The sequence below is a fragment of the Spermophilus citellus genome (assembly GCF_964194105.1).
Source record: "Spermophilus citellus genome assembly, chromosome: 7".
Classification (NCBI taxonomy): Eukaryota; Metazoa; Chordata; class Mammalia; order Rodentia; family Sciuridae; genus Spermophilus; species Spermophilus citellus.
Window position 1 is genome coordinate 35,512,217 of NC_138188.1, and position 14,588 is coordinate 35,526,804.

Genomic DNA, 14,588 nt, shown 5'->3' on the forward strand with positions numbered 1-14,588 from the left:
CAATTTTTACTATTTCAACATCCTTTATTTTTCTTAATACATTTGTGTGTTTGTTTTATGTACTATACTGTCTTCCCACATACTTGTCTACCCAAAATTACTTCCTATTTATTCTCCTGCTACTAACCCTTTTCATTAGATTTGTCTTTCACACTTCCTAAGATATGCTAACGCTATATCCTCACATCCTGACTCCTCAGAATATCATCCTACACCTCACTCCCAGTTCCACCATCAAAAACTGTAAATCCTTTACAAACCTACTGATAATGTTACAGATAGTAATAGAATTAAACATTCTTGTACATTGTGAACAAACTGTAAACGTCTTAACAGCAATGGATTGTTTGTAGGTGATATATTATTTATATTGGAATCTGTTAACATTGTCCTTCCCCACAAAGGAAAGATATTGGAACCCTACAGGAGCACCATAAGCCTATAGGTAAAAAACGATAATGCCTCAGACCCCACAGTGCTAGAAGGGAAGACACATAAACAACATGAAAAGACAAGGGAAGAAAGTGCCCCAAACAAATAAAGATACAACATTATTAGAATTCATGGCTAGCACAGCAGAATAAATTACACAGAAGGAGTTCAGGATGATTAAAATGTTCTGTAAATTAAAGGATGATATAAGAGAGCAAATACAGTTAGCAAAAGATCATTTCAATAAAGAGTTACATAAACAAATACAGGAAGCAAAATATTACTTCAATAGGGAGACAGATGTTCTAAAAAATACCCAAACAGAAATGCTTGAAATGAAAGAACAATAAATCAAATTAAAAATTCAATTTAAAGCATCACCAACAGAGTAGACCACTTGAAAGACAGGACCTCAGAGCAATGAAGACAAAATATATAATCTTGAAAAGAATGTAGACCACACAGTGAAAATGGTAAGAAAAAACAAAACATGAGCATAACATTCAAGAAATATGGGATAGCATAAAAAGATCAAATTTAAGAGTTATTGGGATAGAGGAAGGCACAGAGGTCCAAACCAAAGGAATGAACAATCTTTTCAATGAAATAATATCAGAAAACTTTCCAAACATGAAGAACGAATTGGAAAACCAAATTCAAGAAGCATACAGGATGTCAAATGCACAAAATCACAACAGATCCATACCAAAGCACACTATAATGAAAATGTCTAACATACAGAATATTTCAGGAAATAGAAAAAGAGGGAGCACTTCCAAACTCATTCTATGAGCCCAATATCACCCTGATTTCAAAACCAAACAAATATTAAAATCCACAAGAGAAAGGAATCAGATTACATATAGGGAGAAATCAATTAGGATAATTGCAGATTTTTCAACCCAGACCCTGAAAGCTAGAAGATCCTGGAACAACATATATATCAAGCTCTGAAAGAAAATGGATGCCAACCAAGAATCTTGTATCCAGCAAGATTAAGCTTTAGATTTGATGATAAAATAAAAACCTTTCATGACAAACAAAAGTTAAAAGAATTTACAACCAGCACTACAAACATCCTTGGCAAAATATTCCATGAAGAGGAAACAAAAAACAACAACAAAAATAAGAATAGAGGGCCTGGGATTGTGGCTCAGTGGTACAGCACTTGCCTAGCATGTGTGAGGCACTGGGTTTGATTCTCAGCAACACATACCAATAAATAAATAAAATTTAAAAATTCACCCAGCAACTAATAAAAATATTTTTTAAAAATTAGAAGAGGGAGGTATTACATTAAAGAAAAAACTAATCAAAGGAGAAACCAAGTCAAGTTAAATAACAAAAATAAACAAAAATGGCTGGGAATACAAGTCATGTCTCAATAACAACCCTGAAAGTTAATGGCCTAAAATCACCAACCAAAACACATAGGCTAGCAGATTGTATTAAAACAAAAAGACCCAACAATATGCGGCCGACAGGAGACTCATCTGATAGGAAAAGACATACACAGGCTGAAGGTGAAAGGTTGGGAAAAATCATACCACACACATGGACTTCAGAAGCAAGTAGGGGTCCCTATCCTCATATCAAATAAAGTAGATTTCAAGCTAAAGTTAATCAAAAGACATAAAGAAGGACATTACATACTACTCAAGAGAACCATACACCAACAAGACATAACAACTATAAATACATATGCCCCAAACAATGGAGCATCTATTTTCATCAAACAAATTCTTCTCAAGTTCAAGAGTCAAACAGACCACAACACAATAATTCTGGGTGACTAAGACACCTATTTCACCACTGGATAGATCTTCCAAACAGAAGCTGAACAAAGAAACTATAGAACTCAATAATAAAATCAATAACTTAGACTTAACTGACATATATAGAATATTTCATCCTTCAACAAGTGAATACACTTTCTTCTCAGCAGTATATGGATCCTTCTCTAAAATAGAACATATAGTATGCCACAAGGAAACTCTTAGCAAATACAAAAAACTAGAGATACTACTATGCATTTTATCAGATCATAATGGGTTGAAATTAGAAATCAATGATAAAATAAAAATTATTCCAATACCTGGAGACCAAATAATATGCTACTGAGTGAACAATGTATTGCAAAAGACATCAAGGAGGAGATTAAAAATTCTTAAAGGTAAATGAGAACACTGACACAACATATTGAAATCTCTGAGACACTATGAAAGCAGAGGAAAGTTCATTGCATGGAGTTCATTCCTTAAAAAAAAAGAAAAAGTCAATGAATAAATGACCTAACATTACATCTCAAAGCCCTAGGAAAAAAGGAACAAATCAACTCCAAAAGCAATAGAAGATAGAAAATAATTAAAATTAGAGCTGAAATCAATGAAATCAAAACAAAAGAAATAATTGAAAAAATTGACCAAAAAAAGCTGGTTCTTTGAAAAAATAACTAAAATTGACAGATCCATAGCTACACTAATGAAAAAAAAGGAGAGCGAAAACTCAAATTACTACCATACATGATGGAAAAGGTAATATCACAAAAGACACTACAGAAATACAGAAGATAATTAGAATTTATTATGAAAACTTTTACTCCAAAAAAATAGAAAATATTGAAGGCATTGACAAATTTTTTAAGTCATATGATTTGCCCAAATTGAATCAGGATGATATACACAATTTAAACAGACCAATATCAAGCAACAAAATAGAAGACACCATCAAAGCTTACCAACCAAGAAAAGTCTGGGATCGGATGGATACACAGCCAAGTTCTACAAGACCTTTAAAGAAGAACTAATACCAATACTCTTCAATTTATTTCAGGAAATAGAAAAAGAGGGAGAACTTCCAAACTCATTCTATAAGGCCAATATCACCCTGATTCCAAAACCAAACAAAGACACATCAAAGAAAGAAAACTTCAGACCAATATCTCTAACGAACATAGATGCAAAAATTATCAATAAAATTCTGGAAAATTGAATACAAAAACATATCAAAAAGATAGTGCACCACAATCAAGTGGGGTTCATCCCAGGGATGCAAGGTTGGTTCAACATACAGAAATCAATAAATGTAATCCATCACATCAATAGATTTAAAGATAAGAACCATACAATCATCTCAATAGATGCAGAAAAAGCATTCGACAAAATACAGCACCCCTTCATGTTCAAAACACTAGAAAAACTAGGGATAACAGGAACATATCTCAACATCATAAAAGCTATCTCTGCTAAGCCCCAGGCCAACATCATTCTAAATGGAAAAAAAAATTGAAGGCATTCCCTCTAAAAACTGGAAAAAGACAGGGATGCCCTCTGTAAACACTTCTACTTAACATAGTTCATGAAACACTGACCAGAGCAATTAGACACACAAAAGAAATTAAAAGGATACGAATAGGAAAAAAAGAACTTAGCACTATTTATTGATGATATGATTCTATACCTAGAAGACCCAAAAAGCTCCACCAGAAAACTTCTAGAACTAGAAAATGAAGTCAGCAAAGTATCAGGATATAAAATCAACACCCATAAATCAAAGGCATTTCTGTATATTTCAGTGAAAAATCCTCTGAAAGGGAAATGAGGAAAACTACCCCCATTTACAATAGCCTCAAAAAAATAAAATAAAATGCTTGGGAATCAACTTAACAAAAGAGATGAAAGGTCTATAAAATGAAAACTACAGAACCCTAAAGAAAGAAATTAAAGAAGACCTTAGAAGATGGAAATATCTACCTTGCTCTTGGATAGGAAGAATTAATATTATCAAAATGATCATACTTCCAAAAGCACTATACAGATTTAATGCAGTTCCAATCAAAATCCCAATGGCAATCCTCATAGAAATAGTAAAAGCAGTCATGTAATTCATCTGAAAAAATAAGAGACCCAAAAGAGCTAAAGCAATCCTTAGCAAGAAGAGTGAAGTAGGTGCCATCACTATACCAGATCTTAAACTATATTACAGAGCAATAGTAGCAAAAACAGCATGGTACTGGCACTAAAATAGACTAGTAGACCAATGGTACAGAATAGAGGACACTGAGACTAATCCACATAATTACAATTATCTTATGTTAGACAAAGGCACCAAAAACATACATTGGAGAAAAGATAGCCTCTTCATCAAATGGTGCTGGGAAAACTGGAAATTTTCCATATGCAACAAAATGAAACTAAACCCCTATCTCTCACCATGCACAAAACTCAACTCAAAGTGGATCAAGGACCTGGGAGTTAAACCAGAAACCCTGAGTCTAATAAAAGAAAAAGCAGGCCCTAATCTCCATCATGTTGTATTAGGCCCCAGATTCCTTAATAAGACTCCTATAGCACAAGAATTAAAAACAAGAATCAATTAATGGGATGGACTCAAACTAAAAAGTTTCTTCTCAGCCAAAGAAACAATCTGTGAGGGCTGGGGTTGTGGCTCAGCTCAGGGCTGGGATTGAGTGCTCGCCTAGCACATTCGAGGCCCTAGATTCTATCCTCAGCACCACATAAAAATAAATAAGGTATTGTGTCCAACTACAACTAAAAAATAAATATTAAAAATATATTTAAAAAAGAAAAGAAACAATCTGTGAGGTAGAGATATCTTGGAAGCAAATTTTTACCCCTCACACATCAGAGTACTAATCTCTAGAGTACATAAAGAACTCAAAAAGCTAAGCACCAAAATAACAAATAACCCTATCAATAATTGGACCAAGGACCTGAACAGACACTTCTCAGAAGAGGATATACAATCAATCAACAAATATATGAAAAAATGCTCATCATCTCTAGCAATTAGAGAAATGCAAATCAAAACTACCCTAAGATATCATCTTACTCCAGTCAGAATGGCAGCTATTAAGAATACAAACCACAATAAGTGTTGATGAGGATGTGGAGGAAAAGGTACACTCATACATTGCTGGTGGGACTGCAAATGGTGCAGCCAATATGGAAAGCAGTAAGGAGATTCCTTGGAAAACTGGGAATGGAACCACCATTTGACCCAGCTATTCCTCTTCTCAGTCTATACCCAAAGGACTTCAAAACAGCCACTACAGGAACACAGCCACATCAGTGTTTATAGCAGCACAATTCCCAATAGCTAAAGTGTGGAACCAATATAGATGCCCTTCAGTACATGAATGGATAAAAAAAAAGTGGCATATATACACAATTGAATATTACTCAGCAATAAAAGAGAATAAAATCATGGCATTTGCAGGTAAATGGATGGAGTTGGAGAAGATAATCCTAAGTGAAGTTAGCCAATCCCAAAAACCAAATGCTGAATGTTTTCTCTAATATAAGGAGGCTGATACATAGTTGGGTAGGGAGAGGGAGCATGGGAAGAATAGACAAACTTTAGATAGGGCACAGGAGTCGGAGGGGAAGGGAGGGGGCATGGGGTTAGAAATGCAGTTGGAATGAGATGGACATCATTACCCAAAGTACATATATGAAGACAGGAATGCTGTGAAGATACTTTGTATGCAACCAGATATATGAAAAATTGTGCTCTAAATATGTAATATGAATTGTAATGCATTCAGCTATCATATATAACAAATTAGAATTAAAAAATTGGAGAAAATCGGGGCTGGGGATGTGGCTCAAGCGGTGGCGCGCTCGCCTGGCATGCGTGCGGCCCGGGTTCGATCCTCAGCACCACATGCCAACAAAGATGTTGTGTCCACTGAGAACTAAAGAATAAATGTTGAAAATTCTCTCTCTCTCTCTCTCCTCTCTCACTCTCTCTCTAAAAAAAAAAAATTAGAGAAAATAATAATAGTTGAGTCTGAATTGGGGGATTATTTGAATTTATGTTCTTTTTGCTTACCTGTAGTTTCTAATTTCTCTGCATCCATTTTATTGTTTGTATCATTTTAAAATAATCTATTACATATGTTCTACAGTCCTTTCAAATCTTTCTGTAATGATTAATTTTAGTGGTTATTTTGATGAGATGAAGGGATACCCAGGAACCTGGAAGAGCATTATTTTGGGGGTATGACTGTAAGACTGTTTCCAGAGAAAAATAGCATTTGAATCAGTAAACTGAGTAAGGAAGACCCAACCTCACCCAATGTAAAATGTGTTTTCTCTCTCTCTTCCCCCACCCCCACCCCACATCCATCTTCTCCTGCCCTTGGATGTCAGAACTTCAGGTTTTCTGACTTGGATTCTAGGAGATGCACCATCAAATCCCCAGGTCCCCAGGTCTTTGGCCTTTGACAGTTAAAGGATTAGAAAGGATCAGCTCCCCTGGTTCTCAAGCCCTCAGACTTGGACTGAGACACACTATTGTCTTCCTTGCATGTCCAGCTTTCAGATGGACTATCCTGGGACTTCTCAGTCTCCATGATTGTGTGAGACAATCCCCTAATAAATTCTCTTTCATATATCTACATCTATATCCATCTATATCCAAGATCTAGAACTTGTTGGATCTGTTTCTCTAAAGAAAACAGGCTGATTCCCTTGCCAATGAATTTTAAAATGTATTTGAAAATGAAAAGGGATGACCAGCATAGAAATGGCAAAGTCTCCAAAGTGGATAGAAAACCCATTAGGAAATATTTAACATAATAATGAGCATTCAAGAACAGTCATCTGTGTTGGTACAAATCACACCCCCTTCACACACACACACACACACACACACACACACACACACACACTGAGTTCCCCTTAAAAGCAGAGCCAGAGACAATGACTTGGGTACAGGTTCGTTTATCTCAGAGGTGTTCACAAGACGCAGAAGTGACAGAGTGAGAAAAATGAAAAAGAAGGGACAGACACCATCAAAAGTGCACTAATAAGCAGCGATGGCTAGGTGAAGTAGGACTTAATCCCACAAGAACTCTGAGAAAATTTGCAGATAAAGTTCAAAATGTCCCCCAGACACATGGGAACCTGGAACAATGGCTCACCAGCTCCCATTCCACGCAACTGTGGACTGTCTTGGGAGTGGCAGCTCACTTCCAGGTTGTACCTCCAAGCAGCCCGTGTGACCTTCTACAGCCTCAGAGATAACCCTGAGGTCAAACAGCAGAGTCTCCCTGGGAATACACATGATGCAGGAGACTGGCAATGGAAGTGTGCCCAGAGCCATGTGGAATCTGGATGTTTTGGAAGAGACAAGCATCTTTTTTGCCCAAACCCAGTGAATAGGACAATGTGATCTTGTTGGCGGAATTCTCAGGCAGCGATGAACCCCCCCCATCACTCCCCACTTGCTGCCCTTTTTTCCTCCCCACATAGTTACTGGGACCATCCATCCCCCATTTTCAGCTGTTTGGTGATATGAGCTACACAAGGAGTTTCCCCAGTGCCCACATGAGGCTCCACAAACCTATGCTCTGGCCTCACTGAACAGCTTCCTTCACCCCCAAACTCCCCCTACCCCTGCAATGCTTTTCCTTCCTCACTCCTCCCCTGGCTCCTCCTATAAGAGCTTCCAGGTCTAGCCCAGATGTCAGGATCACCCAGAGGTCAAAAGAAGCCCAGATGGGGTGAGGGCTGGTAATGGATGAAATAGGACTGGCCACAAGTGGAGTGGATAATAGCTGACACCTGGTGATGTGGACGTGGACCCAGGTCGACATTCTCTCTACTTGTACATATGTATATTTGAAATTTTCCATAACTGAAAATTAAAAATAGGACTTACTGAGCCAGACACAAAGGAAATGGATTTCCTTTAAGAAAAATAATTGCTGTTCAACTATGAAAAATGAAGCTGACCAATAGGGTTCACCTCAGCATTCAGGCAGAGGTCTCACTCACCTGGACTGCCCCAGCCAATGGACAAGCCCAGTGCAGGTATGAGACCCAGCGGGTTCTGCCCACTGGGGACTCCCCAAGTGAGTGGTTCTTGCTCTGGAGCATCCCCTGGTGTTGGTGGAGACCTTGTCAGACCTGCATTGCAGTCAGGGGCCCTCCTTGTTCCTTTCTGTCACTTCCTCTCTTTTCATTCTGCATTGCCCTCGGCAGCCTTTCCCTATCCAATCCCACTTCCGACACCTTTGCCTTTCCCAGGTGTGACTCCTCAATAAAACTTTGACCCTCTAACCCCACCTTGGTAATGGCATCCCAAAAGACTTAACTTGACACAATGGAGGCACAGATTGCTTGATTCCCTCTTCACCAACCCAACCCCTGCAAAGCCCCCAAAATAATAAAGAAATAACAAATACACACATCAGGTTATATATAAATTTTTGCATATAATAAACTAATGTTTTTTACACTAAAAAAAAATACAGTGGCTATGTATATAATGTGATTTTGGAATGTTATCAAAAAATTTAATTTGTGGTCCTTTGGGGAAATGAAGCCCCTGTCAGGGTTCTCCTTTCATCTCACCCATATGCTGGTCCTACCAGATATCACAATCCCGGGAAGTTCTCCAAGATCACCCCAGGATGGGTTGGGTAGCCTCTTCTATGCTCCTATAACACCCTAATCTCTGCCACTAGATAACCATCCCATACTGGTCCTGGCTGTAGATATTCTGCCTACCTACTTCTGCTGTGCCCCAAATCAGCTGTGAGCAGCTGGAGAACCCAGCATATAGTAGGGTGCTCAATAAATGAATCTGGGTCAATCATTGACAGGCATTAGGACCCTATACAGGACCCATCTCCACAGTGATCCTGCAGATTTATAAAAGGCTTAGGAAGAGTGACTGGATGACCCCTTTCAGTTTGGAGTTGACATGAAAATAGAGGGAAGAAACTACCAGGAGGCCTTGTTATAATGTTTTCTCAAGCCCTGGGATTCAGGGAACCCTACCAAGCACCTCTGGCCCTCTAGGGCAGGGCACCTCACAGGTAGAGAAGGGAAGATCATATCTGTCCCCTATTCTGTTTCTCTCTGAAGGGAAGACCTCTTAGTAGCTAGTAAAGGCAAGAGACCTAGCATCAGCCTCTTTTGTTGAGGTAGGACCCTAGATGGCTTCAGCCAGGTGACAAGGCTGGTTTTCCTGCCAGCCAGGCTCTTGTCAGGATCACCAGCCAGAAACCCTGGGTCTGCCAGAGCTCCAAGGACCGGCATCAGACTTCTCTGGTGGCTTTGAGCAGGACAAGGGCTTTGGTTTCTCTCTTTGATCCAGATCCTGGGGAAGATCTTCCAAGGAAGAGATCTCCAAGTCACTCTCATCTTCAGAAAGCTGCGGGGTGTAAGGGGAGAAGAAAATGCATTTTGATAAATGCAGGAGGACAATAGAAAGGTAAGCACCATGCAGGACGGAAATGGGGACAAATGCAGATTTGGAAGACACTACTCCTGCCTTCTCAAGAGAACCTGCTCAAGAGACCACAGAGGCCACAGTGACTTCAAATACCTCTGGAACTCTACTAACCAAACCTTGGAAAGACCTGTGTGTATATCTGTTGCTCCCACTTTCATTCAAATTGTGCAGATTTTTAACTCCCCATATGAACAGAGCTGGAAATCAGAATCTCAACCTCTGCAAGTTCTAGAGCTGAATACACCATGGGAAGCTCAGGGGCACAGGACCCTTCAGTTTGGAAGGGGTTCAGCTGCAGCCAATGAGGGTTCAAGTTCACAGAGGAATCAGGCAACCCCAGACCACAGCAACAGCCCAGGCCAGGCCTTCCCCTCTTGCTGCCCCTGCTGATCACCTGGGCTTCAATATTAGACACTCTATGTATTTCTCCTGGCATGTAAGGCCAACCAATCAGAAACCACCTGGGGCCCTGAGCTGCAAGTATGCTCTGATCAGCGCTTCCATCTGTTTTGGACAGTTGGTCCTCTTTCATGACCTGGGAAAAGGGATATGATAAACCAAATACACTAAGTAATAAATAGAATGAGCAGGGGGATGCTATTAAAAAAAAAAGAATAAGAAGCTGGTTGTTCAGCTCAGTGGTACAGCAGTTGCCTAGCATGCATGAGGCTCTGGGTTCAATCCCCAGCACTGTTAAAAAAAAGAAAAAAGAAAAGAAACAAACAAAGAATGATAGTCCACTACTTCTGGCTTCAGGGCATTAGCACTGAGTATTCCAAAATGCACCTCTTTGACTAAGAAGGTGAGAAAGGAGCGTGGAGTAAGTGAGGTCTAAGTTTTCCTACCTAAGGAAATAACAGGAGTGTGGAAGGTGATAAGGGGCTGGTAATGGTAGGGGAAGTGCCATATCTGAGTCTAAAAGTCTGATGGCATTTACAGCCTGATGGAAGCAAGGCCAACTGGACACTTAGTGATGAGCCATGGCCTTGAATAACAAAATTATCTAAATATTGCCATTTTACATTGTCACCTCTGATGGTACCACTCTAAGGCCTACCCCTACAGGGAAGGGTTCTGCTCTGTACACAGCCTTGAGTTATGATAGAGGGAGGGCTTGGCAGGAGCCCACCATGGAAGAAATGATGCAGGAATAAAGCAGCCACAACAGAGGCCATGTGTGGTCAGTTCCCAGACTCTTAGAGGCAGATGACTAAGAATTAAACCTATTGAACGGATGCTTGTATAATGAACCAAAAGGATTTTTTTTTTTTTTTTTTTTTGCATGTGTGGTACTAGGAATTGAAGTCAAGAGTGCTTTACCACAGAGCTACATCCCTAGCCCTTTTTATATTTTATTTTGAGAGAGGGTCTAACTAAGTTGCCTAGGTTGGCCTTGAACTTTTGATCCTCCAACCTCAGCCTCCCAGGTCACTGGGATTACAAGCATGTGCCATTGCATCTGGCTCAAAAGGATTCTAATGTTAACATGGGCACAAAAAGAATTCTAAAGTGGCCACCTCTCCACATGTGTAGGGGTAGAGAGAGACGTTGATGTCACATTCAATGTCCTGTGAAGGTCAAGTGACCCTCCCCACAACTCTCACCCCAGGCCCTTCAAATATCAGGGCTACCCCCAAGCATCCCGCATGCTACCTGAGGCTTCCCTCTTGGCGTGGAAGCCCTCTGCAGCCCTGTGTTGGACCTCAAGAACAGACTGACCCCTCCAGCAGGCTTCTTTGCAGGAGTCTCAAGCTGCTTCTCAAGGTTTTTGACCATCGACTGGACCAGCGTTCCTGGAAGGGGGACAAGTGGTTTGTCACTGGAAAGAGCTGGAGAGTGAATGCTTCATCCTTATGGGTCACATCCAGACTACAATGTGATAGAGGAAGTGGGGAGAGGGTCAGGAAGAAGAAGGTAGGGCAACCACAAAGAAAAAAGGCAAGGAGATAGAAGGCCCAGGCCCGCATATGCCCAGTTCCAAGGGGCTTGGAATATTCTGAATGTGTCACTGTGCTGACTTGACATTGCAGCTGATGGTGGCTCAGGAAGACGTCCTCCCCTCTCAGGAAGGGCTGAGGTGGACCCTTGCTCAGTGCAATGCAAGAACTAACATGCAGATGGGCTCTTCTTCAAAACTTTCACACAGAGACAAGAATAAATATTAATTATGAATTAGCACAAGAGGACTGAGGAAGAGAAAGGCTTTCTGTGAACTCCATGTAGGAAACAGGAACTGAACAGAGATGGAGATCATTATCAGGCCCTGATGCCTGAAACCAAGGTGATGTGGAGACTGACCAGAAAGCAGGGACCTAATTCCACACGGCCTTCTAGGACTCAAATGCCTGGGGCCTGAGAAAATGTTTTGAGCTATAATAGTCCCTGCCTCATTGACTCATTTAAGAAATACGTGTTAAGAGCCTATATGTGTTCCTTACCCTCTTACTAATCATGTTGTCCAAATACCTCATTTTACAACAAAGGAACCAAAATCTATGCACCAGGACACATAGGTAGCAAGTGACAGAGCCAGAACTGCCTCAGGAGATTCCTGCCTCCTTGCCAGCCTATGGCCCTGAATGGTAGGGCATCAAGACTTCTCCAGGCATCCAGTTCTACTGGATTCTCATGGGCTGACAGGCTTGACTTACACTGAAGTACTGCAGAGTCCATTAAGGACAGGGACTTGCAGATTGCAAACCTAGGCATATGGGTCAGTCAGCTGTGCATCGCTGTGACCAAAATTCCTGACATGCACAACTTAGAGGAGGAAAAGCTTATTTTGAGCTCATGGTTTTGGAGATTAAGTTCATGGTCAGCCAGCCCCATTGCTTTGGACCCAAGATGATACAGAACATCATGATGAAAGGGTACAGTGGAGGAAAGCTGCTATGCTCATGTGGCCAGGAAGAGTGGGTAAAGGGAGTATCACAAGAAAGATGAACTCTTACAATGTATGTCCCCAGTAACCCACCTCCTCCAGCCACACCCATATCTGCCTACAGGTACCATTCATTCAGTCTGTTCAAACTACGATGGACAGATTAGGTTACAGCCCTCAAATTTCAATCATTTCACCTCTGCATTAACATGGGAGCTTTGGGGAGAACACCTCATATCCAAACCATAACAACACAAATCCAAAAGCTTTTCTTGCTGACCCTGCAAACATAAAATTCTATACTCTTCAGCTCAGCCACGGAGAGAAAATGCAATTGAAGTTACAGTCCTCTGTTAGCAGTTTTATAAGAAAAACTTGCAAGAATGGAAAGGATACAGGTGTTCTGAGAAGAAGAATGCTCAGCTAATCATTATAGCCTGTTAGACAGGAGACTTTAAGTTTAAGGAATAGTCAAGCATTCTAATTACCATACTATTTAATTCACGTGTGTATAATGCTCTGTTCACCAATAAGCTGAATTCCTATCTGTCTCTTTGCCGTAAAAGGCAAAGACCTCTCCTGTAGGATTGAAGAGCTGCTGTGCTCCATAGGCTGATGGAAGAGACTGAAGCAGCCCGTTGAAAAGACTTCCTGTTCATTTCTGTGGTCAAAGGCTCCCCCTCTCTGCCTAGGAGCTTGGGTTGGACCCCTCCTGAGGAACCTCCTGTTCACATCTGTCTCTTCTCCCCCTTTTGTGCAAAAGCCTATAGGAGGCCCAGGACAGGGCTGCCTGAGGCCATGGTAAGTCAGGGTCACATCTTTCCCTTGTCAGGGCTGTGAGGAGTGAATAAGAGTCTCCTGTGGACAGACCTACACAGAGCTGGGTCCGTGGCGAGTACTCAGTAATAAATATAGAGGGAAACCTTTTCTCTCTGCCTCAAGCTTCTATAGAAGAACTTCTTCATCCACCCAGATGGGTAAGAATGAGAGAAGTGCCCACTCAGTTTCTCCCAACACCAACCTGTTCTCTCCTACCCACAGAAGAAGCCAAGAAGAAGGGAGGAACGACAAAATCCACTGGGCGGTGACAATGCCACTCTTTCTGTCTGACCCTCTCCCTGCACCTGTGGCTGGGTTTGGAGATCAGGTGGAACATTCCCCACAGCTGTTTAAGATTCTGCCCCTCAGGTCTGCTTTACCAACTCAACCCTTGGCACAGGCACAGTCGGGATCTGGATTTGGGGAGCTTGGAGGGGACCCCACTTAGGCCTCAAATACTGGCTGTTTCTTCACTCTAGCCCTAACAGGAATGCCTTAGATATTATCTAATGCCTTAGATATTCCTGGACCCTATCATCCTTAACAGAATGAGGCTTTGATCTCAATGTATCTGGTGAAAGTGTTTATTCTCTACCTGTAAGAATGTGGAGGAGAAAAGAAGTGGGTTCCTCCAACACCCAACAGTTAAACAACTCAGTGACGACACAAGGTACCAAATAAACCTACCAAATAAACCTCACCCATGTTCTAGCTTTTCCTGAGATCTTTCTATCCCCCCCCAAAAAAAATATTTGAGGGGAAGGAGGACCACACTTTCCAAGTTAAACAAACAAAGAGATGTCAAATCAGAAATCCCAAGAAATTTTTCCTAGAAAAGGGCTACCCGAAGTCCCACTCACCCGAGGAAGCCAGGCCACCTGAGCTCTTGCCAGGGGACTGGGCATTCTCCTCTGAGGTCTCAGTGTCAGACAAGTCCCAGGAGTCCTCCAGCTTGGGCACTGTCCTGGAAGGAGTCTGCGGAGGCTGGAGAGGCACGTGATGCCCAGTGTCCCCCTCCAACTCCTCTTCAGAACTGAATGGGGGCGTGCTGCTGCATGAAGGAGAAGAAATGAAGGGTACATGAATCAGAAAGAAAAATTTAAAATCCAAAGTTCACCACCTTGCTAGCTGGTTTGGTCTTCCTAGAGCTAGCCCTCTTCTGCCCCTTGGGCTCTGATGACAGCCAGGA

General features: G+C 41.2%; 1 protein-coding gene across 4 annotated transcripts in view; it reads right to left on the bottom strand.

The window, feature by feature from the left end:
* Window positions 1-8,686: 8,686 nt before the first annotated feature.
* The window catches only part of DZIP1L (DAZ interacting zinc finger protein 1 like), a 34,363-nt gene continuing 28,461 nt past the window's right edge, over window positions 8,687-14,588 (bottom strand). For all 4 annotated transcript variants that reach the window (XM_081301553.1, XM_081301555.1, XM_081301552.1 and 1 more), the window contains exons 14-16: window positions 14,260-14,450; window positions 11,353-11,492; window positions 8,687-9,618 (exon numbers count right to left, since the gene is read on the bottom strand). In XM_081301553.1, coding sequence (XP_081157679.1) covers window positions 9,457-9,618; window positions 11,353-11,492; window positions 14,260-14,450 — 493 coding nt within the window. In that variant the 3' untranslated portion in view covers window positions 8,687-9,456. The remainder of the gene's footprint in view (window positions 9,619-11,352; window positions 11,493-14,259; window positions 14,451-14,588) is intronic.